Consider the following 26,691-nt stretch of genomic DNA (forward strand, 5'->3'; position numbering starts at 1 on the left):
CCTTTACAGTTTAATAGTAATGACTTTATGAATTTCTTCACTGACAAAATAGATAACATCAGAAATACAATAACCAATGTAGATTATACTGCGTCTAATATGTCAACTTCTTTCGTCACACCCAAAGAAAAACTGCAGTACTTTACCGCTATAGGACAGGAAGAGTTAAATAAACTCATTACTGTGTCTAAACCAACAACATGCCTATTAGATCCCGTACCCTCTAAATTACTAAAAGAATTGTTACCTGTGGCAGAAGAACCGCTTCTCAATATTATCAACTCATCGTTATCTTTAGGTCACGTCCCTAAACCATTCAAGCTGGCGGTTATTAAGCCTCTTATTAAGAAACCACAACTAGACTCTAGTGAACTGGCAAACTACAGACCCATTTCTAATCTTCCATTTATGTCTAAAATTTTAGAGAAAGTTGTATCTGCTTAACTGTGCTCATTCTTGCAAAAAAATGATATCTATGAAGAATTTCAGTCAGGTTTCAGGCCCCATCACAGCACAGAAACTGCACTTGTTAAAATCACTAATGACTTGCTTCTTGCGTCAGATCAAGGCTGCATCTCATTGCTAGTTTTACTTGATCTTAGTGCTGCGTTCGACACTATAGATCATGACATACTAATAGATCGACTACAAAATTATGCAGGTATCCAAGGGCAGGCTTTAAGATGGTTTAGATCCTACCTGTCCGATCGCTACCACTTTGTTTATTTAAATGGGGAGTCATCTCAGTTATCACCAGTAAAGTATGGAGTGCCACAAGGATCTGTTCTAGGTCCTCTACTATTTTCAATATACATGCTGCCCCTTGGTAATATTATTAGAAAACACGGGATTAGTTTCCATTGTTATGCTGATGATACTCAACTATATATCTCAACAAGACCAGATGAAACTTCTGAATTATCGAAGTTAACAGAGTGTGTTAAAAATGTAAAAGATTGGATGACCAATAATTTTCTACTATTAAATTCAGATAACACAGAGATATTACTTTTGGACCTAAAAACAATACACAGAATCTTTTGACTTACAATTTACAACTAGACGGATGTACTGTTACTTCCACTACAGTCAAAAGCCTGGGTGTTATATTAGACAGCAACTTGTCTTTTGACAGTCATATTTCTCATGTTACAAAAACAGCATTCTTCCATCTTAGAAACATTGCAAAGCTGCGAAACATGTTACCTGTTTCTGATGCAGAAAAGCTAGTTCACGCATTCATGACCTCTAGACTGGACTATTGTAATGCACTGCTAGGTGGTTGTCCTGCATCTTCAATAAACAAGCTACAGATAGTCCAAAATGCAGCTGCTGGAGTCCTTACCAGGTCAAGAAAATATGATGATATTACCCCAATTTTAAAGTCTCTGCACTGGCCACCTATTAGGTTCCGCATCAGCTACAAAATAGCACTTCTTACCTATAAGGCACTTAACGGTTTAGCTCCTGCGTACCTACCTAGTCTTCTACCACGCTACAATCCATCACGCTCCCTAAGGTCACAAAACTCTGGACTGTTGGCAGTACGTAGGATAGCAAAGTCCACTAAAGGAGGTAGAGCTTTTTCGCATTTGGCTCCCAAACTCTGGAACAGCCTTCCTAATAACGGTCGGGGTTCAGAAACACTCTCTCTTTTTAAATCTAGATTAAAGACACATCTTTTTAGCCAAGCATTCAAATAATGCATCTCATAAACTTTTCCTGCAGTTATATCTGATGAAATGCTCATTATTAATCTTTTAGCTCTGGTTTAACAAATCTTTCTTTTCTTAGTTTGAACAGCAGCTACACTAATTATGTTCCTATTTGTTCTCTGTTTTTGCCATGGGATTGACATCCCATGGTAACTAGGAATTCACAAGCTCCAGTGTGGATCCAGAACACTTAAGAAGAGATGATGCCAACCCCACAGAGGACTTCAGATGATGCCAACGCTGAAACAACATACAGCACTACCGAATTCTGCTACTAATTTATAGTGTTCTTTGTCTGTTTGATTACGTCATTAATTGATCTTTACCACACATCTCTACCATATGTACATCAAGCTACTACTACATATATTGTAAAAATGTCAATTTGGTGTAAAGTTGCTTTGCAACGATATGTATCGTGAAAAGCGCTATACAAATAAATTTGAATTGAATTGAATTGAATACCCAGGGTTCCCTTGAAGGCTAGATGCTAAACAGATTTGTCTTCAGGACATAGATTTTGCATTAGACAAAACAAAAATTACTTAATAATAAACACTGAAAGTCAAAAATTAAAATTAGCTGAAAACGTACTCACCTTCAGACTATTCAAGATGTAGTTGAGTTAGTTTCTTTATCGGAATAGATTTGGAGAAATTTAACACTACATGACCTAATCACCAATCGATCCTCTGCAGTGAATGGGTGCCGTCAGAATGAGAGTCTAAACGGCTGATAAAAACATCACAAAAATCCACAAGTAATCCACTTGACTCCAGTCTATCAATTAAAGCAAACAGCTGCTTTTATAACATCAAAACCCTAACTTCAAGTGAAAAAGGAGAGTAATATGCACTGATCAAGTACAAATTACAAGCAAAAACAGTCCAACACAGCTTTTCACTTCTCAAAATGTTAATTGATGGACTGGAGTCATGTGGATTACTTGTGGACTATTGTGATGTTTGTTATCAGCTGTCCATTGGATCCATTGGTGAGCGGATGTAATGCTAAATGACTCAAAATCTATTCTGATCAAGAAGCAAACTCATCTATCTTGGATGGACTGAGGGTGAGGACATTTTCAGCAAATTTTCATATTTTGAGTTAACTATTTTTTTAAATGTTGCTATGAACTGAACTTGCATAAAAACAAGCTATTAACATTAAAATAGAGTGAATAGAAAAACAGAATTTTGTACATCCGCAGATGTATGATTTACCACACTAAGACTATAAAGGAGAAGTTCACTTCCAGAATGAGAATTTCCTGATAATTGACTTACCCCCATGTCATCCAAGATGTTCATGTCTTTCTTTTCTCGGTTGCAAAGAATTTTTTGAGGAAAACATTCCTGGATTTTTCTCCATATAGTGGACTTCAGTGGTGACCAGTGGGTTGAAGGTCCAAATTGCAGTTTCAATGCAGCTTCAAAGAGCTCTACATGATCCCAGCTAAGGAATACGTGACTTCTCTAGTAAAACGATGTCATTTTCTTCAAAAAGAAAAAAATTCTATACTTTTTAACCACAAATGCTCGTCTTCCACTTGGACTAGCTCGTTGCGCGTCTGTGATTTCACACATTGCGTAATCGGTTGGAAAAGTCACACGCAGTTACAGGGCTTGAAAACGTCAATTTTAAAATTTCGGAACTCGGAACTATAAATTCAGAACTATAAATTTTGATTTCATTTCAGTTTATGGTTCTGATCCTGTCAAAATTTTGTTTTTGTCCGGTTTTTGTTTTCGTTCATTAAACAGTTCAGAGCCCTGCTTCTTTGTTAATGTACTTTGGTTAAAAATTTTTTTCCTCCAACTTCAAAATAGTCTGACGTTGTTTTACCTTTTTTGTAAAAGCCGCTTGACTTTCTTTGCACGTTCTCTTTGTAATCACACGTGCGTGACTACGTAAAGCGTGAGGCAGAGCTAGTGCAAGGCAAGCATTTGTGGTTAAAAAGTATATCAAATTGTAGTTTTCTTAGAAAATGACTGATTGTTTTGCTAGATAAGAGCTTTATTCCTCAGCTGGGATCATGTAGAGCCCTTTGAACCTGCACTGAAATTGTAATTTGGACCTTCAACCCGTTGGCCACCCCTGAAGTCTATATGGAGCATACTATATGGAGAAAAATTCTAGAATGTTTACCTCAAAAACCTTAATTTCTTTTCGACTGAAGAAAGAAAGACATGAACATCTTGGATGACATGGGGGTAAGTAAATTATCAGGAAATTTTCAACTGTTTTACAGCTAGCCCCAGAACAGTGTGCCATGCCTACACTGAGCCCTGCTATCTATTTTACTATTCAAACTACATGCATAATTATATGGTTAATATGTTGCATGTCATTATTTTTTGCATTTAGCAATTGAGAATCATTGCTCTAGACCAATAACACATTGCTTATTAGGGAGAGTTAACCACCCAGTTCAGTCACAAACATGATGTAGTTTTTATGAGCAGCAATCTTTTTGTACAGACCGCTGTAATAACTCTTTTAGAATTCATTTGTGGGCCACATCAATGGAGAAAGTGGAAAAATAAGAGTGAATGGAACTTTTAATCTCGTTTATGAAATTCGCTAATGGGGAAAGAAAATTAATTAGACAACGCAACAGACTATAGGAAGTATGTGGGTGTCTCTTTTTTGGATTCTGCTTTTGTTCATGCAAATGATGTCCTAATGGCTGAAGAAGCAGATAATATAATGAATTCATAAGCTGTTTCATGTGGTCTGATATGAATGATTCAGCTTTAGACAATGACCTCCCATTATTATGAGGATCCTTTGATTCATATCAAATATCTTTAGATTCAAAATCACTAATTAATCAAGAGAATGAGAACGCTGAATAATTAGCACCCAATGATGAAAAATGACAGTTAGATGAACATCTGCGACAATAACATTTTATAATTATTTTCTATAATAATTTTTAAAGAAAACAAATCAGCTCATCCTTCATCTTCTATTTTTTTTTTTAACAAAATGACAAACTTGCAAATTTACAAGGAAGCGCTTTCATCAACCAATGTGGCTGACATGTAATTTCATGACTTTGCCAGCAGCAGCTTCCATAAAATCAATAAATCTGGGGCATAAATAATTAAAAACACACAAGACTGTGTGTTGGTGTATAACAGAGTCAGACCAGAGTGTGAGAGCACATATTTCATGTTCTGTTTCTCTGAGACTGGGTCTATTAAAGCTACAACAACATTACTACAGCAAGCTGATAGAGGCAATGATCTCAAAGAAACAAGGGGGGGAGAGATTGAAATTAAGTCTATTCTTAACACAAAAGCCATTCCCACAAGCTTTCTTGCTTACACCATAACCTAGAACACGGCTGAAACAAATGGGTTGATCCCACTCGCTGTACTTAAATCAGCAGAAAGTAACATTAAATATGCTAAAAATGGAACCCTATACGGATGGATTGTTTATCACCCCATGTGTAGTGAAATAACATTTCTGGGTGTTTAGTAACATGTTTAGTAACAAGGATGAAATGGCCGAAATGTAACATGCCTGCTGCTTTGTGTTTTTTTTCAAAAAAAAAAAGCTGATTATTTTTATTATTTTAAATATTTCTACAGGTGATAAAGAATCTCTAAAGCTACATTATTTAATGAGTTTGCTCATTCCTGGTGTTGAAATGACTCATCGAATCACAGCTGGCGAGGTTATGTTACATATCATTATATATTAGAGGCAAAATAGCAATAGGGACTATTAGAGAAAAACACATGCAATCTGTAATCAACAGGCTGAACAAATGTATTTATTTATTTATTTATTTAAAGGAATTATTTCAGAAAATAATCTTAGTCATACAGTAAAATCTTGTAAAAACACGTCATTGGTCTGCTCCAGCTATGACTAGAACCTATTTCCCATCTAAAAGCAAAAAGGGGAAAATGGAGACCTTAAAAAAAGACCTCAGAAATAAAAGACTGAATGCAGACCATCACCAACAACAAAAAGATTTAGAAAAAAAAAACAAAATATCAATTTTCTCTGAAGCTAAGAGACACAGCCTTCATCTTACGGTCAGCGGGAGGTGTTTGTTGAAGGTGTCTGAACAGAAAAAAACAGGAGAAATTGTCAGTGTAATGGTTATCTATCCTGAAGGTCAGTCTGTATGCTTGCCCTGGTTTTTCTTGAGCTTACGTGAGCTCTGCAATGAAACCATTTCCCAAATCAAACCTGGAGACCTTATGACTTCATATATATATAGTCTTTTCAGAAGCAGCTGTGAGTAATACTGATGTTGATCTGTGGCAAACAGCAGTCATTTTTTAGCAAACAACTGATTTTTTGCAAGAACTTAAAGGAGAAGTCCACTTCCAGAACAACAATTTACACATAATTTACTTACCCCCTTGTTATCCAAGATGTTCATGTCTTTCTGTCTTCAGTCGTAAACAAATTATGGTTTTTGAGGAAAACATTTCAGGATTTTTCTTCATATAATGGACTTCAATTGTGCCCCCGACTTTGAACTTTCAAAATGTAGTTTAAATGCAGCTTCAAAGGGCTCTAAACGATCCCAGCCGAGGAAGAAGGGTCTTATCTAGCGAAACGATCTGTCATTTTTTTGGAAAAATAAAAATTTTCATACTTTTTAAGCACAAAAGCTTGTGTAGCACAGGCTCTGGGATGCGCGTTCTTGAATGATTCGTTCATTATGAAGGGATCTTTAATGTGACTCGGGAAGAACGAGTCGTCTCGTGGAGTGATTCGTTCAGTTGCACATACGCAACATCCTGTTAGGTTCCGTACTGGAATTAGTTCACCTGTTTTGAGTCTTCGGGTTTTTCGAGTCGTTCGTTCATCTTATGGGGCGTGATGAACAAACGACTCAAACCCGAAAACATGTCACATAAGAGGTGAGGTGAGCTAATCACAGACTAAAGACCCAGGTAAACAATGAATTAATCTTTTCTGTTTCTTATAGCATTACAGTTTTGTCTTGTTTGTAGTGTGATCAACGTTTGTGTAAGCAGTAGATGTGTTAGGGAAGTAACACGTAACATTTTAATTATATTTTGCTAAAATTAACGAAATGACTCGAAAAAAGATTTGTTCATTTTGCTGAACGAGACTCAAAGGTCCGAGTCGGTAACACGATCTGAACTTCCCATCACTACTGCGAATCACATCTAAATTCATCGTCTGTGTACTCCGGCTCAAAAAGGTAGAAAATGGCGAAAAACTCCATCGTTGTAACTTTTTGTTTGTTAACAGCGTTTGACCTACTTGCACTTAGTCTTTGCACATTTGCTACACTAGCTTTTGTGCTTAAAAGGTATACAAATTTTTCTTTTTCGAAAAAAATGACAGATCGTTTCGCTAGATAAGACCCTTCTTCCTCGGCTGGGATCATTTAGAGCCCTTTGAAGCTGCATTTAAACTACATTTTGGAAATTCAAGATCAGGGGCACCAATGAAGTTCATGAAAATGAAAATCCTGAAATGTTTTCCTCAAAAACCATAACTTCTTAAACTGCCTGCTATTCCTCAGAAAAATCCTTCAGGTTCCACAAATTCTTTGGTTTTTCAGCATTTTTGTGTATTTTCAACAATGACTGTATGATTTTGAGATTCATCTTTTCACACTAAGGACAACTGAGGGACTCATATGCAACTATTACAGAAGGTTCAAATGCTCACTGATGCTCCAGAAGGAAACCAATGTATTAAGAGCTGGGGAGTGAAAACTTTTGAACAGAATGTGAATGTGTACATTTTTCTTATTTTGCCTAAATATCTTTTTTTTTTTTCATTTAATACTGCCCTTCAGAAGCTACAGACAATACTTACATGTTTCCCAGAAGACAAAATAAGTGAAATTTACCCTGATTTTCAAATTAAAAAAGTTTTCACCCCAAAATACACAAAAATGCTGAAAAACCAAAGAATATGTAGGACCTGAAGGATTCTTCCGAAGAACAGCAGGCAGTTTAACTATTCAGGACAAACAAGAGACTCATGAACATCTATCACTAAACAAAAAAAAAAAAAAAAAACACACAGCTGTGGATCATTCAGGTAACAACAAAGTATTAAGAATCAAGTTTTCACATTTTGAACAGGGTCATTTTTATAAATTCAACTATTATTTTCTCTTGTGGACTATATATAAACATCTTTTATGTGAAATATCTTATTCAGGTCAGTACTTACTAAAAAATAACTTGCATTTTGTATGATCCCTCTTATTTTGATAAAATAATTGTATAGGTGTATGTAAACTTTTGACCTCAACTGTATTCCTAGAATTACTGAAACAGTAACAAGTTTAACTGAAATCAGCTTCAAGAAGTAATCAGTAAGTGTTTATGTAAATAAACACTCTTACTACTTGTGAGAACAAAACTTTTCAGAATAGTAAGTAAAATGGGTCAGCTTTTTCAGGATTATTGATTATTGACTAGCTACTGCGCATTAAGTTAAATTTATGAGCACACTGGCAAATAAGAGACTGTGCTCGTGCATCCAAACACATCATTCTTCATTTCTGTCCCTCCTCCTTTTGTGACTGACAAACACATCAGATCAGGCTGATGAATAGGCCTTTTCAACATGTCAACATAAATTATTCAGCTTTGACAAACAAGGCTGGCATTTAAACTCTGCTGGTTGTTGAGGGTGGAACATTTATAGGCTGAAGAGAACAATTTAAGGTAAAAAGCTTTCAAATGCATCTTAAATGTCCCCTAAAGATAAAAACACCCACAGCGTCACAGTATAAACATCCGTGCCTCTAAATAGTTGGGTACCCTGAAAATATGATCATGTGTGATCAGAGATATCTTAGTTTGCCATTAAAGATAATGTCATGGACTCACAGATCTGTTATGTGGATTTTGGGAACATGTGATGGGAAAATGTTCTCATAGGAGACAGGGAGATCTTCTATGAAGGAAAAAAATTGAATGAAAAATTAATGAATTAATTGCTTAGAATTATTGACCAATATGTGATTCAACCATATTTATGGTTTTAGTCTTATGATTTTAAGCCAATACACACACAACACTATTCAAAAGTTCAGGGTGGTAAGATTTTTTTTATGTCTTAAAAAATGAATGATTCAGGAAAATAAAATAAAATAAAATAAAATAATAAAAACTGTGATGGGCTTGCCATTTTACAAGTGGTCTGTAAATAAAATAAAATAACATTTAAAATAAATTAAATATAACATAAAATAAAATAAAATAGTGTTTTAAATAACAAAATAAAAAAAATAAAAAAAATGGGCTTGCCATTATACAAGTGAGTTGTAGATAAAATAAAATAAATTAAAATAAAATAAAATGATGGGCTTGTCATTGTACAAGTGGTTTGTAGAATAGATCAAATAAAATAAAATAAAATACAATAAAATATAAAATAAAACAAATAGTGTTTTTAGAATGGATACAATAAAATATACTGTTGGGATTGTCATTGTACAAGTGGTTTGTAGAATAGATCAAATAAAATACAATAAAATAAAATAAATAGTGTTTTTAGAATGGATAAAATAAAATATATTGATGAATAGATCAAATAAAATAAAATAAATAGTGTTTTTAGAATGGCTACAATAAAATATACTGATGGGCTTGTCATTGTACAAGTGGTTTGTAGAATAGATAAATAAAATAAAATAAAATAAAAAGGCTTGCCAAAATATTTGATTATTTTATAAATAAAATAAAATAATAAAATAAAATAAACTGGTGGGATTGTCAGTGTACAACTGGTTTGTAGAATAGATCAAATAAAATACAATACAATAAAATATAAATAAAATAAAATAAAATAGTGTTTTTAGAATGGATAAGATAAAATAAAATATACGGATGGGTTTGTCATTGTACAAGTGGTTTGTAGAATAGATAAAATAAAATAAAATAAAATAAAATAAAACTGTGATGGGCTTGCCATTGTACAAGCGGTTTGTAGAATGGATAAAATTCACCAAGAATGAATTTATTTGATCAAAAATACAGAAAAAACAAGAATATTGTCAAATATTTCAGTTAAAACAACTTTTCTATTTTAATATATTTTTAAATTAAATGTATTTCTTTTAGGGCAAAGCTGAATTTTCAGCATCATTACTTCAGTCTTCAGTGTTGTGTGATTCCTCAGAAGAAAACACTGATAAGCTGATTTGGTGCTTATATAAAAAAAGCTGAAAATACTGATGAATTGAGGTTAAAAATATTTGAAATGTAATTTTTGTAACATTATACATTTTATTGTCACTTTTAATCCATTTAATGCATTCTTGCTGAATAAAAATAATCTGACTCCAAACTTTTGAACAATAGTGTATATCAAAAGATCTGTATATTAAAATCGAAATAATACATTTTCTGAATTCTGAATTGAGTTTACTTATATAAAACACATTTCAAAACTTGTAAACATAAAGTATGTGCAACTTTAACCTGCTGCACCTGGTATCATGACAATAAACATCAATCATTCCCAGTATTCTTGACTGCACTGATCACATTCAAATTCCCATCATGCACCGCTTTCAGTGATTGTTGTGGACATCTGAGACACAGAATCTAAATGTCTACACAAGCTATCTGCCGCATTTCTGCTTTTGGTCAGAGCACATAATGATGGTGAAAGATGGAGACAGCAGAGCGCCACGGGCCGTTCCATTCAACACGACAAAAACCACAGGTCCACGGTAGAGAACACCACCTCTGTTTTCCACCTGGATGAACGACCCCCACTCCTATTGGAGGATCACACAGGCTACAGGCAACGCAGAGTCAAAGTGTGTGTGTGTGTGTTTATGAATGTCTGTGAGTGTGTGTTTATCATAAATGTCTCCAAGCGTATCTATGTGTTTTCATGAATGATTGTGACTGCATCTGGGTCACCAGAAGACCGACAAGAATAAAAGTAAAACCTGCAGACCTACAGACGTAAGGAAAATGACTTGTATTTGCTAAATAATATCTTCATGAAAAGGTAAACATGCATTGAGATTGGTGTTTAGTTATGCATATATTTACTTGTGTGTGCAGGCAGTTACTGTATGTTTTATGAATGTATGTGTGAGTAACTCAGTCTTATGAATATAATCTAAATATAGGCCTGTCTGTCATCTGGCCTCTGTTCTACACTGTTCTCCTCTCAGAACAGCTCCTGCCCACCCTGTTTCTCTCATTAACTTACAATGTGTCTCCCTGCCAGTGACGTTCTGAGCACAGGGACCAAAATTAACCCCCATTGAGCTCCAAATGGGAATAAAATTGGCTTTGGAATATGAGCTCATAAGGAACTATAAATATATATATATATATATGAAGATACACGTGACTGTAAAACAGATAGTCTGACCCTCAATGATGTGCAGTAACACAAACCATCTTGTAAAGAAAATATCCTTTTTGAATCAGGCTTGTCATTGTACAAGTGGCTTGTAGAACCACTTCAAATAAACCATAAAATAAAATAAATAAGATAAAATAAATTAACAAAATAAAATAAACTGTGATAGGCTTGGCATTGTACAAGTGGTTTTTAATAATGGATAAAATCAAATAAAATAAAAAATGGAGACGGGCTTGTCATTGTACAAAGTGGTTTGTAGAATGGCTAAAAAATTTTTTAAAATAAAACAAAATTGTCTTGCCATTATACAAGTGGTTTTTTTAGAAATAAAATAAAAACTGTGATGGACGTGTCACTGTACAAGTGGTTTGTAGAATGGATAAAATAAAATAACAAAATAAAATAAAACTGAGATGGGCTTGTCATTGTACTAGTGGTTTGTAGGATCAAATTAAATCAAATAAATAAAAAAATTGGCTTGGCACTGTACAAGTGGTTTTTAGAATGGATAAAATAAAATAAAAACTGAGACGGACTTGTCATTGTACAAGTGGTTTGTAGGATGGATAAAATAAAACAAAATTGGCTTGGCATTGTACAAGTGATTTTTAGAATGGATAAAATGAAATAAAAACTGATGGACTTGTCACTGTACAAGTGGTTTGTAGAATGGATAAAATAAAATAATAAAATAAAATAGAAAACTGAGACGGGCTTGTCATTATACGTGTGGTTTGTAGGATGGATAACATAAAATCAAATAAAATAAAATAAAATTTAAAAATTGGCTTGGCACTGTACAAGTGTTTTTTAGAATGGATAACAAAAAAACTGAGATGGGCTTGTCATTGTACAAGTGTTTTGTAGAATGGATAAAATTAAATAAAAACTGAGATGGGCTTGTCATTGTACAAGTGATTTGTAGGATGGATAAAATAAAATAAAATAAAACAAAATTGTCTTGGCATTGTACAAGTGATTTTTAGAATGGATAAAAAATAAATAAATAAATAAAAACTGTGATGGACTTGTCACTGTACAAGTGGTTTGTAGAATGGATCAAAAATAAATAAAATAAAAAAACTGAGACGGGCTTGTTATTGTACAAGTGGTTTGTAGAAAGTAAAATAAAATTAAAAAACTAAGACGGGCTTGTCATTATACAAGTGGTTTGTAAAATGGATCAAAAATAAAATGTCATAAATAAAATAAAAAACTGAGACAGGCTTGTCATTATACAAATGGTTTGTAGAATGGATAAAATAAAATAAAAATTCTATTTGTTCTTGTTATTAGTCATACAGTGGTATTAATATGCTGCTTCAATTATTCAATTGCTTTCTGATATGCCTGTGTGAAAAGGCCTGAATAAAGTATGTTTCACAAAATGAGGGTCAAAGTTCAGTTTGAGTGAGAGGTTTAATTAGATCTTGAAAAGAGGCAATGGGGATGGGTGGCTTATGGATCGCTCCAGCCACTTTCCGAGAGTTTTGATTTTGGCGCAATCAGCGGCAGGTTGCCATGGCGACGCCTATGACCTGTGCCTCTTTAAATACAGTGAAGTCAGATGAGAGATGAAAACATTGTGTCACTCTTGACTGCACCGGTGCTATTGTCTACCGTCATACACTAGATTATCCTGACAGCGCTTAATCACGCAACCCAGTCGAGCATCAACAAACCATTAGGCATCTGTAGAGACATGGGCGATAATAGCTCAGCGCAAGACATATTGCGAAGCACAAATGTCTCTGCATGTGTGTTAAATGACACATGATGTTGTGCGCTTGTGACAGTGAATTTTTTTCCCGGGCTTTGTCTTTTTCCTGTCTGCTACTTAACAACTGAACAGAGACTCCCACGCAGTCACACAGCACATTCACACTGTCATGCAACATGGTTTTAGTACACTTAAATGACTGTCTGAACAATATAGACTAAATATAAAACTAAGCTCACAGATTAGATGTTATGTGCTTTCTATTTCACCTGTTAATTGCTTTGCATTAGTGTGTAATGAAAATAAAAGACCATAAATTCGGCTAGTGCTAAATATTTTTATGACACTCACACTTGCACATAGAACAGATGGAAAACTGCATTCTAAACCGCTGGAAAATGTGCTCTTCAATATCTTAATATTACAGACTGCTGAAAAGAAAAAAATAATAGCATGTGTCCTTCCAGTGTCTGGAGAAAAAAAGAAGCAGAACCTTTTCCTGTACAAAGAAAGATATGAAATAATTGTTTGCTGAGAGGAAAAGCACAGGCTATTTTACGTATGTGCTCAAGGAGGACAAAAGCTTATGTTTTACGAGAGCTGTGACTCATATGTAACCTTACTGTAGTCACGTAGAAATACTATCATGACAGGCGAAGGGTGAACAGAACACGCAGAATGCATTATAGACCTAAAAATGTGTAGTTTATCTGTCTCATGCATAGGGTTCCCATAAAAAAAGAAACATTGTGACATGTTATGACCATAATTTAAACTCATTCTTGCTATTCCCATTTTACATTTATATTCCCAGTCAAAGGTTTGGATCAAGTGGCTGCACACGACCTGAAAAGTGAAGCCAAAATATTTCAATCCGGTAGCTGGCTGCAGTATAGGTAATGAATGTGAGCCAAACTAAACACTTCAAGTACATTTTTCCCAAAGATCGTTTCCATCATTTTAGGTAGTTCTAGTCACACTTATGTATGTTCTAGTGTACTGCACAAACTCAGTGTCTAAATGAACTGCCACTACACAGGCACAAGCTTCAGATGAATCACTAATGCACAGGCTCTGGATCCAAATGAATCCCTATTGCGCAGACTTGGGCTCCAAATGAATCACTACTGCACAGGCTCTGAATCCAAATGAATCACTACTGTGCAGATAAATCATTACTGCGCACGCTCAAGCACCAAGCAAATCACTACTGCACAGACTCCGCTCCATATGAATCACAACTGCAAAGGCTCGAGTTTCAAATGATCACTACTGCACAGATTCGGGCTCCAAATGAATCAATACTGCATAGACTCTGGCTCCAAAAGAAACACTACTGCACAGGCATGAGCGCCAGGCAAACCACTACTGCATATACTCTGGCTCCAAATACTCCACTACTGTGCTGACTCTAGCTCCAAATAAATCACTACTGCGCAGACTCGGGTTCCAGATGAATCCCTGCTGCGCAGACTCAGCTCCGAATGAATCCCTACTGTGCAGACTCGGCTCCAAATGAATCCCTACTGCGCAGATTCAGTCCCGAATGAATCCCTACTGCACAGACTCAGGTTCCAAATGAATCACTACTGTACAAACTCTGGCTCCGAATAATGTTGTTTTTGCAAGATGTCAGGCTACACTGAGATGTTTTGCCTTCACTTTTCAATAGTGGAAGAAAGTGTAGACTCATTGTCCATCTTTTTTTTTTTTACAGTCTAAGGTTTGGACCGATTCTAAATATAGTACAGTATAATATGTATGAATGAATGAATGAATATTCAGTTTAGTAAAGAATTTTTTTCATAGTCACAATTTATATTTGTCTACGAAACTATAAATTCTGTTAAGGTTATTTAAACATTGATAATCATTCATATACATTCATTCACATGAATACATTTATATTACCCTCATTTATGCGACCTACATTTAGGTGCTTCTATTGAAAGCAAAATACCTTCATAATACTGCATATATGAGTCACTCTAATGTACAAACTGCATGGCCAGAATAAAATGAGCAGTCTCTTACAAACTGCATTTTTAGTCAAGTCCAGGTCACGATTTATAGGCCCCCACCCACCAATGAATGGATCATTCATTTTCTTCTCTCCCTCCAAGCAAATGCACAGCTGAAAATCTTAATTATCCAGCAGGGCTAGATGAATAAGAAACACTGTACTTGTGAACGAAAACACTGAACATTTCCAACCATTATATATATTAGTGACAACACACCCCAATAGAGTTCTAGAGATAGAACGAACAGTGCTGTTCTGTCAGGCTAACGGATTAGATTCACGGATCAGATCAGGGTAGGTGCATGTTTACCTAGCCTAAATAAGGACATATCATATACAAAGTACAAGTAAGTAAACCCATGCATACTCCGTCTCAGAGGAACAGTACATTAGCACTTTATTCATTTACACAAATCAATGCCGGAGTGCCTTTTTATGCTACGCTGACATTTAATTTTAACTCCACCATCTTATCTAATAAAATGCCTTTTAGACACATTCCTACCTCTGTTTAAACATTTAGTCCCACAGTACATCAGCTTCAGCACTATGGTACATCTAAGCCAAAAAGTAAAAAATAAACAGGGAACAAACCAGTAGCTGATACAGTATGTGCCGCTCAGCTCAGCGGGATCTAGTATATCTGGAGCCCGTGAGAGCGTGTGAGTGTGTCTCAGGGGTGTTAGGGTCATTATAGGCCCTCATACTGAGTTTAAAGCCAAATGAAAGGTAATCATTTCAGTAGTCCAATGTCCTAGCACTGCGGGACACGGCTCTCTCTTTCTCTTTCTACATTCTCTTGAGCCATTCACACTCATGCTACAGCGGTGATGTACTTTGGGCTGCTTCTATTGTTTTTTTTTTTGCACTTCTGTAATATTACTACTTTAAAAAGAAAGAACAGACAGAACAAAATGGCAATATATGTCAAAATTGTTGCTGACCCCTGATTTTCCAAATCAAAAGCAAGCATTTTTATGTAATATCACTCCAGAAGGCATGTTGAACAGATCAACGTAAAACTCTGTGATCAGTGACTAATAATTTTTGGAAAAATATGCTCAACATTTTATGCTTAACACTTATTTTATGCCTCAAATCACATTTTTAAATTATAGTATCTAGTAAGGCTTCTGTCGGTAACAGGGTTGACAAAAATACCAAAACATCAGGTAGAAAAATAGTCATAAAATAATAAATGACATATCCTGAAATGGCACAACACAATTTCTTGTCATTTTAAGGTGTCTTCATTACACTGATATTTAAAAAAATACAGTTTAAACTTATTTTATTTTTTCACTTTTTCCAAGTGGAAAAGGCACCGATTTCATGGAATGACCCATAAACTCACAATTCTGACTTTTTTTCTCACAATTGCATGATATAAACTCACAACTGCAAGAAATGAAGTCAGAATTGTGAGATAAAAACACACAATTCTGACCTTTTCTCAGAATTACATGATATAAACTTGCAGTTACGTGTTATAAAGTCAGAATTGCAACTTTTTTTGCACCAGGGAGCAGCTGTGATTTCTATGGAAGCCTGTTTCCACCACTGAATACAAAAATAGTTTGCGTAAATGGTTATTGTGATCTCACAATTCTTTTTTTCTTAGAATTGTGTGAGATAAATGATTTCCTCTACATAAAGTGAATAATTATTTTTAAAATTTGTGCTCCTTAAAGGGTTAAAGAGAGAGAATGACACCGCATATATGTATGGATTGTTAAAAGATGAAAAGTAGTCTTTTCTGCTCTGCTCCTATAGTCCGATCACTCAAATGACTGTACTGAAAATCTTGCTTGATGCAACACACCTATAATTTCTCAGTGTTATGACATGTACTATATAAGGCAGCGATAACAAGTAAGCTCACAGCGTATAAAATATTTCTTTTCTGCCCACTTTTCTCCTGGTTTAACAACTGTCAATCCCACACTGGCATGCCCTAATGATGAAAAAGTGAATGTGGATGAAGACTAGGCCTCAAAAGCACACAAAGCCAACTGTGGTATATTCAACAGAACACAATGCATGTGAAATTCCATGTCTCCCTCCATCTTTGCTACCTGATGTATACGGAATCGAATCACCATGGAAACACATGATCATCTGTGAAACTGGTGGTCAAGTAATATAGGTTTCAATAAATAATGGCAATGTCTGGAAAACAGGTTTGCAGGTGAATATTTGCTGATATATACGCTATACACTTAAAAACTGGACACTTTCAAAAGTAATTTGATTAAAAATACTGTAAAAACAAGATTTTTTGGTCACACTTTATTTTAAGGTCCAGTTCTCGCTATTAACAAACCATTTTTTTCCTCAATAAACACCTAATTTGCTGCTTATTAATAGTTAGTAAGGTAGTTGTTAAGTTGCGTTATTGGGTAAAATTAGGACATGTAGAACATGGTAATGCAGAATAGGTGCTTTATAAGTACTAATAAACAGCCAATATTTTAACAGCGGGCATGCTAATAAGTAACTAGTTAAAGGAGAAGTCCACTTCCAAAACAAAGATTCACATATAATGTACTCACCCCCTTGTCGTCCGAGATGTTCATGTCTTTCTTTCTTCAGTCGTAAAGAAATTAGGTTTTTTGAGTAACACATTTTAGGATTTTTCTCCATATAATGGGCTGCTATGGTGCCCCAAGTTTGAACTTCCAAAATGCAGTTTAAATGCAGCTTCACACAATCCTAAATGCAGTTGTAAATGATCCAAGCTGAGGAAGAAGGGTCTTACCTAGCAAAACAATTATTTTCATTAAAAAAATACAATTTGAATACTTTTTAAATCTCAAACGCTCGTCTTGCCTTGCTCTCCCTGAACTCTGTGTATTCTGGCTCAAGACAGTTAGGGTATGTGGAAAAACTCCAATCGTATTTTCTCCCTCAATTTCAAAAATCATTTCAAAATCATCCTACATCACTGCAGAAGTACTGACCCAGTCTTTGCAAAGTGAACATGCAAATAAGATCAAACACCCTTAACAAAAAGGTAAAACAGCGATATAGGGCGATTTCGAAGTTGAGGGAGAACATGAGATGGGAGTTTTTCCACATACCCTAACTGTCATGAACAGGAACAAAAACAGTCCAGGCAGAGTAAGACAAGATGAGCGTTTGACATTAAAAAGTATATAAATTGCATTATTTTTATGAAAATAAGCGATCGGTATGCTAGATAAGACCCTTCTTTTAAGACCCTTTCAGGATCATTTACAACTGCACTTGGGATCGTTTGAAGCTGCATTTAAACTGCATTTTGGACGTTTGGGGCACCATAGCAGTCCATTATATGGAGAAAAATGCAGAAATGTTTTCCTCAAAAAACATAATTTCTTTACGACTGAAGAAAGAAAGACATGAACATCTTGGATGACAAGGGGGTGAGTACATTATATGTGAATTTTTGTTTTGAAAGTAGACTTCTCCTTTAACAGTGAGAATTGTTCCCTACACTAAAGTGTTACAGATTTTCTATATTCAAGTATTTGTGAAATTTGTGAACATTTAAAAATGTAAATTTAGCATATTAAATAAATGTGTATGTATAAATATTTAATTTGTTATTACACAAAATTCAATATATTCCATTTAAAATAGCAAAAAAGTGCATTATCAATTCACAAGGCTGTCAGTGGATTATTAACCCAACATAAGAGCATCCAGCCAGTGCAGATTAATTTAAATGGGGTAAATGAATAGAAATTGTTGAATGAAGTTGTTATTTTTGTTTTCTTTGTGCACAAAAAGTATTCTCGCAGCTTCATAAAATTCCGTCTGAACCACTGATGTCACATGGATTATTTTAACAATGTCTTTATTATCTTTCTGGGCCTTGAATGTGATAGTTGCGTTGCGGTCTATGCAGGGTCAGAAAGCTCTCGGATTTCATTAAAAATATCTTAATTTGTGTTTCAAAGATGAACAAAGGTCTTACGGGTTTGGAACAACATGAGGGTGAATAATTAATGACAGAATTTTCATTTTTCGGTCAACTATCCCTATAAAAACATGCCTGGATGATATTTCAAACTATAATCAGTGGAAACAATGCTGTGTAATATGCAAGGCCCATTCTGAGCAAGTCATCACTTGTATTCAAACAGTGGATATGAATAATTGCACGGAAGTAAATTGTTTCCCCACAGTGCCAAACACTAGTATGAGACTGGCAGATATTCAGTCTATTTATGGTGGCCGTAGAGTTATCTTAGTCATAGCTATCTTCAAGAAATTCTCTCAAAATGAATAACCTTCAGCATGTTTTATTCACCCTCATGTGGTTTCAAACCCATACAAGTTTCTTTCTTACAAGAGGTACAAAAGCAGAAATTCTAGCAATTCACCGGTCTCGCTTTTCCACGCAATTACAACAAATGCAGCTTTCAAGCTCAAAAACAACAACTTGTTGGTGAATCAGACATTGCTACTTCTCTCACGAACGCACTTCTAAGTAAAGAACATCCTACGTTTCGGTCTGTCCGTCTTACAAAACTATCACATGACTTTAGAAGACTTGGAACATAGTGCACTAGTCATTTGAACCACTTTTATGATAACTGTATAGTGCCTTTTGAAACTTGAAAGCTTTAGACCCTTTCACTGTAACAGTTGAGAACCAGAACATTATTAAAAATGTATTATTCATACTGGTTTGAACAACGTGAGGGTGAGTAAATGATGGAATTTTCATTTCTGGGTAAAGTATTCAGACCAATAAAAGCCTCTACAAAGTGTGTGAACAGCTTATTAAATTGCATGCTGTGTGCGTACACGTGCCACTTACTCCCATTCCTTGCGCCGGGCCTGTGGGGTGCTCTGGATCTTGTGTGCCTGGTGTGCTTTAATGATGTCCCGTTGTTCAATGAGTCCCCCTCTGCGCCGTTTAATGATATTCGGGCTGACGGGCATGTCGGGGTCCAGACCCAGCACGGCCGCCCCCTCGCACGACCCTCCGAGATCCAGGGAGGATGGCGCCAGACCCATGGGACGGGCGTGGGGGACGTAGAGCGTGTCGAAACTGGATGCATGGGACAGAAAGCTGTCAGCCAGGCTCTGGGGCTCCAGGAGCGAACAGGAGCGGGAGCCTTCCTCCAGGGTTCCCCGGTGCTTGAGCCAGCTCTCTGGGTCCTGAGGCTGGAGGAGAAAACATCGCGGAGGCGGGCTCCCGCCACACATACCCTGACCGAAAGACGGGACTGCCAGGGCATTGCGGTCAGAGAGGGTCTGAGCGCTGACCGAACAAGTGCCCAATTCCAACATCCTGAGGCCAGACTCTCAGCATTGTTCTGTTTTGAAGAGGAAAGAGGGAGAGGAGACAATTATATTTAATTAATTTCAAAGTTTAAGGTAAAACAACGTTGCATATTCAAAACCAGAGGGCTGGGACGCATTAGTAGACCTTAGCACACATTCTAAAGCAGGGCTATTACGGTTTATTAATATTAAAACCATAAAATGTGCATTATCTGAAATAAACTAGTTGTCAGGGCAACATTTCTGATTTTCATTTAGTTTAACTTGATGTAATAAAACAACTAAAACTGAAATTGAAAATAAATTTAACGAATAAAAAATATACAAATTAAAAATTTACACAATTTTAAAACACACTAAAAATAAAAACATAACATTTTATTTTTTAATTATTTTAAAATAATTACAATTTAAAATGACTGTAACAGTATCCCAACGATACTAAAATAACACTTTTCCAAATGGCCCGAGATAACTTAAATCAATTTTAAATATAACAAAACAAGCTTTAAAATAAGTAAACTTTCTTATTGAAATATGTTCTCTCAACAACTGTCATTAAAAAAAACATTAATTTTGAATTTTGAAGAAAAAGTGACTCCTAGAAATTGTAAAAAAATCAATTTATTAAAATGTCTTGAAAATATCTATGAATATCTTTATTGTTTATATGTTTTTATTATTATTAATATTATTATTATTATTATTATTATTTATTTACTTATTTATTTATTTAGCCAATCTGTAAAATATTTTATTTTGAAGAAACTGCTACTTGTGAAAAAAAAAAAACAACGCATAATCATGAATGACTGGAAAAGTCATATATAAACTATGGAAATTTATTAGTGTGAACCCTAAAGAGCATTCAGTTTTGGAAACTGTTAATTTACATTTTACTTATTATAATAATTTAATTTAATTATATTCAGATATTGCTTCTTCCAGTTTCTGTAAGCTAAAAAAAAGAGGTCATCAACATGCAACAAAGACTTTAAACACACATTTACCTCTGACTATAATATTAATAACAACCAAAGAGCTGATAAAATGCCAGGAGTGTCAGGAAAAAGTGTTTTAACATCCTTAGCTTATTCACTGTCAAATTTGACACTAATTTAATAACATATTCTCTCAAGTATCGTTCACGAGGCGCCCTCATTGTTGTAGAAAGAATTCTGTCATCACAAAGCTTGTTTAATGCGTTGCCTCTAAAACAATTTTGGAACAGTGACAGCCTTAAAAAAAAATCATGACGATGTTCTAGTAGAGTAACATCAACCTAATGAGGGAATCAGTTATGCTGCAAACAAATTAAATCCTAATAAAATCCCAGCTAAGCTCACAAATCACACAAAGAATGTTGCTAAACAATTAATTCAAGAATGTCTACGTCGTCTCATATTAGCTTCTCATATTAATGTGACAAAACATATCTAGACTTCATTTAGCAACGCAACAGTGCCAGAATTCTCAGAGAACCCAACGCCAAGAGCTCCAAATATGACAGATTACTGTGTGAGGGACTCACTCATTGGTCCCACTTTATTATATTAGGTGGCATTAACTACTATGTAGTTACATTTAAAATAATCATTTGAGATAATGCACATATTGTGTACATACGTTTTTACATTGTACTTTTATTTAAAAAAAACTCTAAAAAATGCAGGGTTATTTTTTAACCCAAATACTGGGTTTAGCCTGTTGGGTCATTTTATTGGGTTATTTTTTAATTTTTTACCCAAATGCTGGGTTCAATTTGCTGGGTCATTTTATTGGGTTATTTTTAATATTTTTACCCAGGTGCTGGGTTATTTTTTATCCAGTTGCTGGGCTCAACTTGCTGGGTCATTTTATTGGGTTATTTTTTAAATATTTTTATCCAAATGCTAGGTTATTTTTTTAATCAAAATGTTGGGTTCAACTTGCTGGGTCATTTCATTGGGTTATTTTTAATATATTTACCCAGGTGCTGGGTTATTTTTTTAATATTTTTACCCAAGTGCGGGGTTATTTTTTTAATCCAAATAATGGGCTCAGCTTGTTGGGTCATTTTATTGGGGTTTTTTTTAATATATTTACCCAGGTGCTAGGGAGTTCTTCTGTAACTTAGTTGTTGGGTCATTATTAACGCTGGGTTATTTTTTTCTGCTCAACTGCTGGGTTGAGCCTGCCTCCAAAGAAACAACTCAGCTGCTGAGTTACAGTCAGTCAGAGCACAGGCTGTTTGAGTCCTCTACAAGAGAGACCGGTTCTCAGTGCCGCCATTTTGGTGTACTTCTTAAGCGAAATAAAGGTTTATATGCATTTTATTTAATTTCTAAAGTCTTTACTGGTGTAAACTGTAACAGATGTAAAACACAACATCAGAACGAGATGTCAGTCAGCTGCGTCAGCAGCGGTTGTTTCGCAGGATGAAAAACGCCTTTTGCCTTGCATAAAATAATTGGTTTTTGTTCGCTATAGTATTGATTTTATTTTAATTTGATGTTAAAATATGTTCTCTAATACCAGTACTGTTTGTTTATGGCAGTTTTTGACGTCAGTCACAGCATCTTTTAGCTATGACTGAAATGCGAGGCCACGGTCTGATGTTCACAGTTACCCCAGCGAACAGCAGGCTTTCACCGGCTCAGATTTCTGCGACACAGGTATTAGCACCATTTCAGTAAAAAGCAATTACAGAGAACAGTTGAATACACTAAAATTAAAATGCCACTTTTAAATGTTACATTTTTATGTCTAAATGCCTGTTAAACGAGTTTAAATGTATGTAATATTGTAAACTATGCTGTATTCACCCAAATAAATTCAGTTTATTTTACCCAACCAGCCATGTGTTCTGTCCGATATTTACCCAGTGCTGGGTTGCCAAATAACCCAAGCTGGGTTGTTTTTAACCCAGCATTTTTTAGAGTGTACCATGTAATTACATCTGTAATTAATTTCTGTAATTACATTTAAAATTCCAATGTTAACCCATCCCTTACACCTTAACCCCCCCTAAACCTACCAATACAAGTAATTTAATGCTAAATTTCTCTGTATCTGTTCAGATGAAGAACCAAAATCATCTACATCTTGGATGGCATGATGGTGAGTACATTTTAAGCAAATTTTCACTTTTGGAAATACCATTCCTTTAACTTTGACTGTCCAGAAAAATTTTGTAAAATATTTTTCCAATTAATTTTTCAATGGACCGCTTAGCACACCCTAGATCACAGTTTGAATATCTCAATCATCTAGCCAGACACATCTAGTACAAAAAGGCTGCTCTCAGCATGATTCACACAGCACACTGGTGGATTCTCTGATAACTAGTCTCATTTGTCACTAGCTGGCTCTCAAAGAACCAGGTCATTACCATGAGATACTATGTGAAGACAGCCGCATGATCAGAGAACACTAGTTAGCTCACCAAAGTGATTCTGACTCCACTGATGCACTTTGATCTCTAGCAGCATCGCTTTCACAAATTCTATATCTATATTTTGATTAAAAATGGCCTATTTCTCACGTAGATTCTCTAGATTTTAGTCACTGTTGGCTATTTACAGTCTAAAATAAAAAACATTTTCAGTGTGTATCTTTTCAGTGCACCTTGTTTGCAGGGTCCAGCTCTAATTATTCGCCCCCTTTAACATGTAGACACCATGAAGCCAGAGATGACAGGGCATAAATTAGTAAGACTGGCCAAATAAAACAATGTGACTGAAAAATACAAACTGATCCTGCGCTGCAAGCTCCATGATTCATCACGCAAATCTACGCAGAAGCGGTGTGGCATCTTATTAAGCCCCAGCTGAAAATGGGGCAGCTGTTGACAGTTGCAGCAGGATGCAGGGGTGTTTGTGTTTAGACTATATTTACCACAGTGGCCCACATCCAACATCATCTCAAACACTAATAGGGGTGAAATATAGTATGATGCTACCCTTCGGTGAACTGGAAAAAGGCCAAATCCTGTTTAAATGCGGATATTATTATCTCAGTGACGTGGTAGGCTATGTAAATTTTAATTCTCAGAGGTTGCGCTTTCATTTGCTTAAAATTAAACATGTTTCATTTTAATATCAACTTTGTCTTAGTGTTTCTCCTAAAGTTCTTATTTGATCAAAAATACAGTAATTCAAAAGAAAAATCTAAAAGGCAGAAAAAGAAAGGCCCCATTAACTCTACATTTAATTTTTATTACTGTCTAGGAGAAACAACCAAGCTTTAAAGAGTAGCACGGGAATATTTGTAGCAATAGCCAACAATACATTGTATGGGTCAAAATTATCGATTTTTCTTTTATGCCAAAAAGCATAAAAGCACAAACCATACAGCAATGGAAAGCTCATTAATCCAGCATCAGATGATGTATAAATCTCAATTTAAAAAAATTTACCCTTATGACTGGTTTTGTGGTCCAGGGTCACCGTCACATATTACTTGTGATTTTTCAGATTCCTAAATAATCTAATCTAGGCCCAGATGGAGATTTTTCAAATCAATCCTAATTATTTATCACTATGTAAACAACACACAAAATATTTTTTTAAAAAAAGGCATATAAACGGCAAGACCTTCATTATCAGCATCCTTTAGCATTGTGAGAAGATATTTTTGTCACACCTCCATTCTGACGCCACTGGTCCATGTCCATCCACTTTATTTCTGCCCAGTTGTGAGCCTAACCGCTGTAGCCTAACCCATAGTGAGCTAATGACAGACCACGTATTGACTCGGAAGTACAGGGATTAATTGCAGCTGCATAATAACGAATAAGAGCTTCCAACAGTGAGGGAGAAACATACACCTGCCTGTGCCAAGTTTCAGCGAAGGCCATTAATTACACTCTGATAAATGAAAAAGGAAGATGGATGTTTGAGAAATAAAAATGTATTTGTACAAAAACAAAAACCAGGAAAGGTTCTCTGTGGCAGACTGTCAGTTAATTATGGGCATAATGGGTCCATTTCCTACACTGATCAGAGAAAACCATCCAAAGCGATAGCAGCAAATGAGCCCGCAGCACGTCTGAACTAAACACATCTGAACAATGCCGCTGTGAAATTGTTTTTAAACTAATGACAGTACAGGTAATAAATAAATTGTGACATCAATTGAAGTTTCAGACATCCTATGAGTAAGAAAGTTGATTTATATATCTTTCAACGCAGAAGTAAGCCATGTTCTGTGAATATGTGAGACTTCCGATTCATTAGCAGCTGTAGGGAAATAGCAAAAAGAATAACAAAGTGCAGTAAACGGTAAACTGTTTGCACTACAAACCACTGTGTTCATAATTAAGATAATATATTAAAATATGGTGAGACACACCACTTTGCAATATGAAGTAGCAAAATGAGTTGTTTTGTACAGCTAAAAATAGCTGGAAGTTGATGACACCGAAAGCCTCGCACATTAAATTTATAAAAAAGCTGTACCTGCTCTTACAGGAAAAATATGGTGCATAAAAAGAATCTTATTGTATCAGATAATGCCTTAAATGCCTTAAAGAAGAAGTCCACTTCCAAAACAAAGATTCACATATAATGTGTTCACCCCTTTGTCATCCAAGATGTTCATGTCTTTCTTTCTTCAGTCGTAAAGAAATTATGTTTTTTGAGGAAAACGTTTCTGCATTTTTCTCCATATAATGGACTGGTATAGTGCCCCAATTTTTGAAATTCCAAAATGCAGTTTAAATGCGGCTTCAAATGATCCCAGCTGAGAAAGAAGGGTCTTATCTAGCAAAACGATCAGTTATTTTCATTAAAAAAATACAATTTAAATACTTTATAATCTCAAATGCTCTTCTTTCCTTTCTCTCCCTGAACTCTGTGTATTCTGGCTCAAGACAGTTAGGGTATGTCGAAAAACTCTAACCGTATTTTCTCCCTCAACTTTAAAAATCATTTCAAAATCATCCTACATCACTACAGAAGTACTGACCCAGTCTTTGCAAAGTGAACATACAAAGAAGATCAAACACCCTTAACAAAAAAGGTAAAACAGGACGATTTCAAAGTTGAGGGAGAACATGAGATGTGAGTTTTTTGACATACCCTAACTGTCATGAACCAGAAAAAAACAGGCAGAGTAAGACAAGATGAGCATTTGGTATTAAAAAGTATATAAATTGTATTATTTTTATTAAAATAACCGATCGTTATGCTAGATAAGACCTTTCTTTCTCGGCTGGGATCGTTTACAACTGCATTTAAACTGCATTTTGGAAGCTTAAAATCAGGGCACCATATCAGTCCATTATATGGAGAAAAATCCTGAAATGTTTGTACTTCTTTGTTTTTAAGCGATATTGTGTGTAGACATATAACTTCATCATAGTGTCTATTCACACTGAGTGCAAATAGCCTGTCTTGTTGGCAGAGGCTATTTACACTAACTCCATCCACCAACGTGTTATTAAGCTAGTCAACACTACAAAACATGATTGTCAAACAACAGCTCCAGTGGTGTAGATGGTGAAGCACATGCTGAAGCCTTTTTGATGTGATTGACCCGAGTTCCACCACCATCCACCTTTTGCCAAACGTTTTTTTTTTTAAACAGAAAGGCATTTATTTTTAATAAAAATGAAG

At 35.2% G+C, this 26,691-nt stretch overlaps 1 protein-coding gene across 6 annotated transcripts in view; it reads right to left on the minus strand.

The window, feature by feature from the left end:
* Positions 1 to 26,691, minus strand: part of LOC127169379 (voltage-dependent R-type calcium channel subunit alpha-1E) — a 173,987-nt gene that overhangs the window by 127,587 nt on the left and 19,709 nt on the right. For all 6 annotated transcript variants that reach the window (XM_051116713.1, XM_051116714.1, XM_051116712.1 and 3 more), the window contains exon 2: positions 19,626 to 20,127. In XM_051116713.1, the coding sequence (XP_050972670.1) occupies positions 19,626 to 20,101 (476 nt within the window). In that variant the 5' untranslated portion in view covers positions 20,102 to 20,127. The remainder of the gene's footprint in view (positions 1 to 19,625; positions 20,128 to 26,691) is intronic.

This window comes from Labeo rohita, chromosome 8, assembly GCF_022985175.1.
Source record: "Labeo rohita strain BAU-BD-2019 chromosome 8, IGBB_LRoh.1.0, whole genome shotgun sequence".
Lineage (NCBI taxonomy): Eukaryota > Metazoa > Chordata > Actinopteri > Cypriniformes > Cyprinidae > Labeo > Labeo rohita.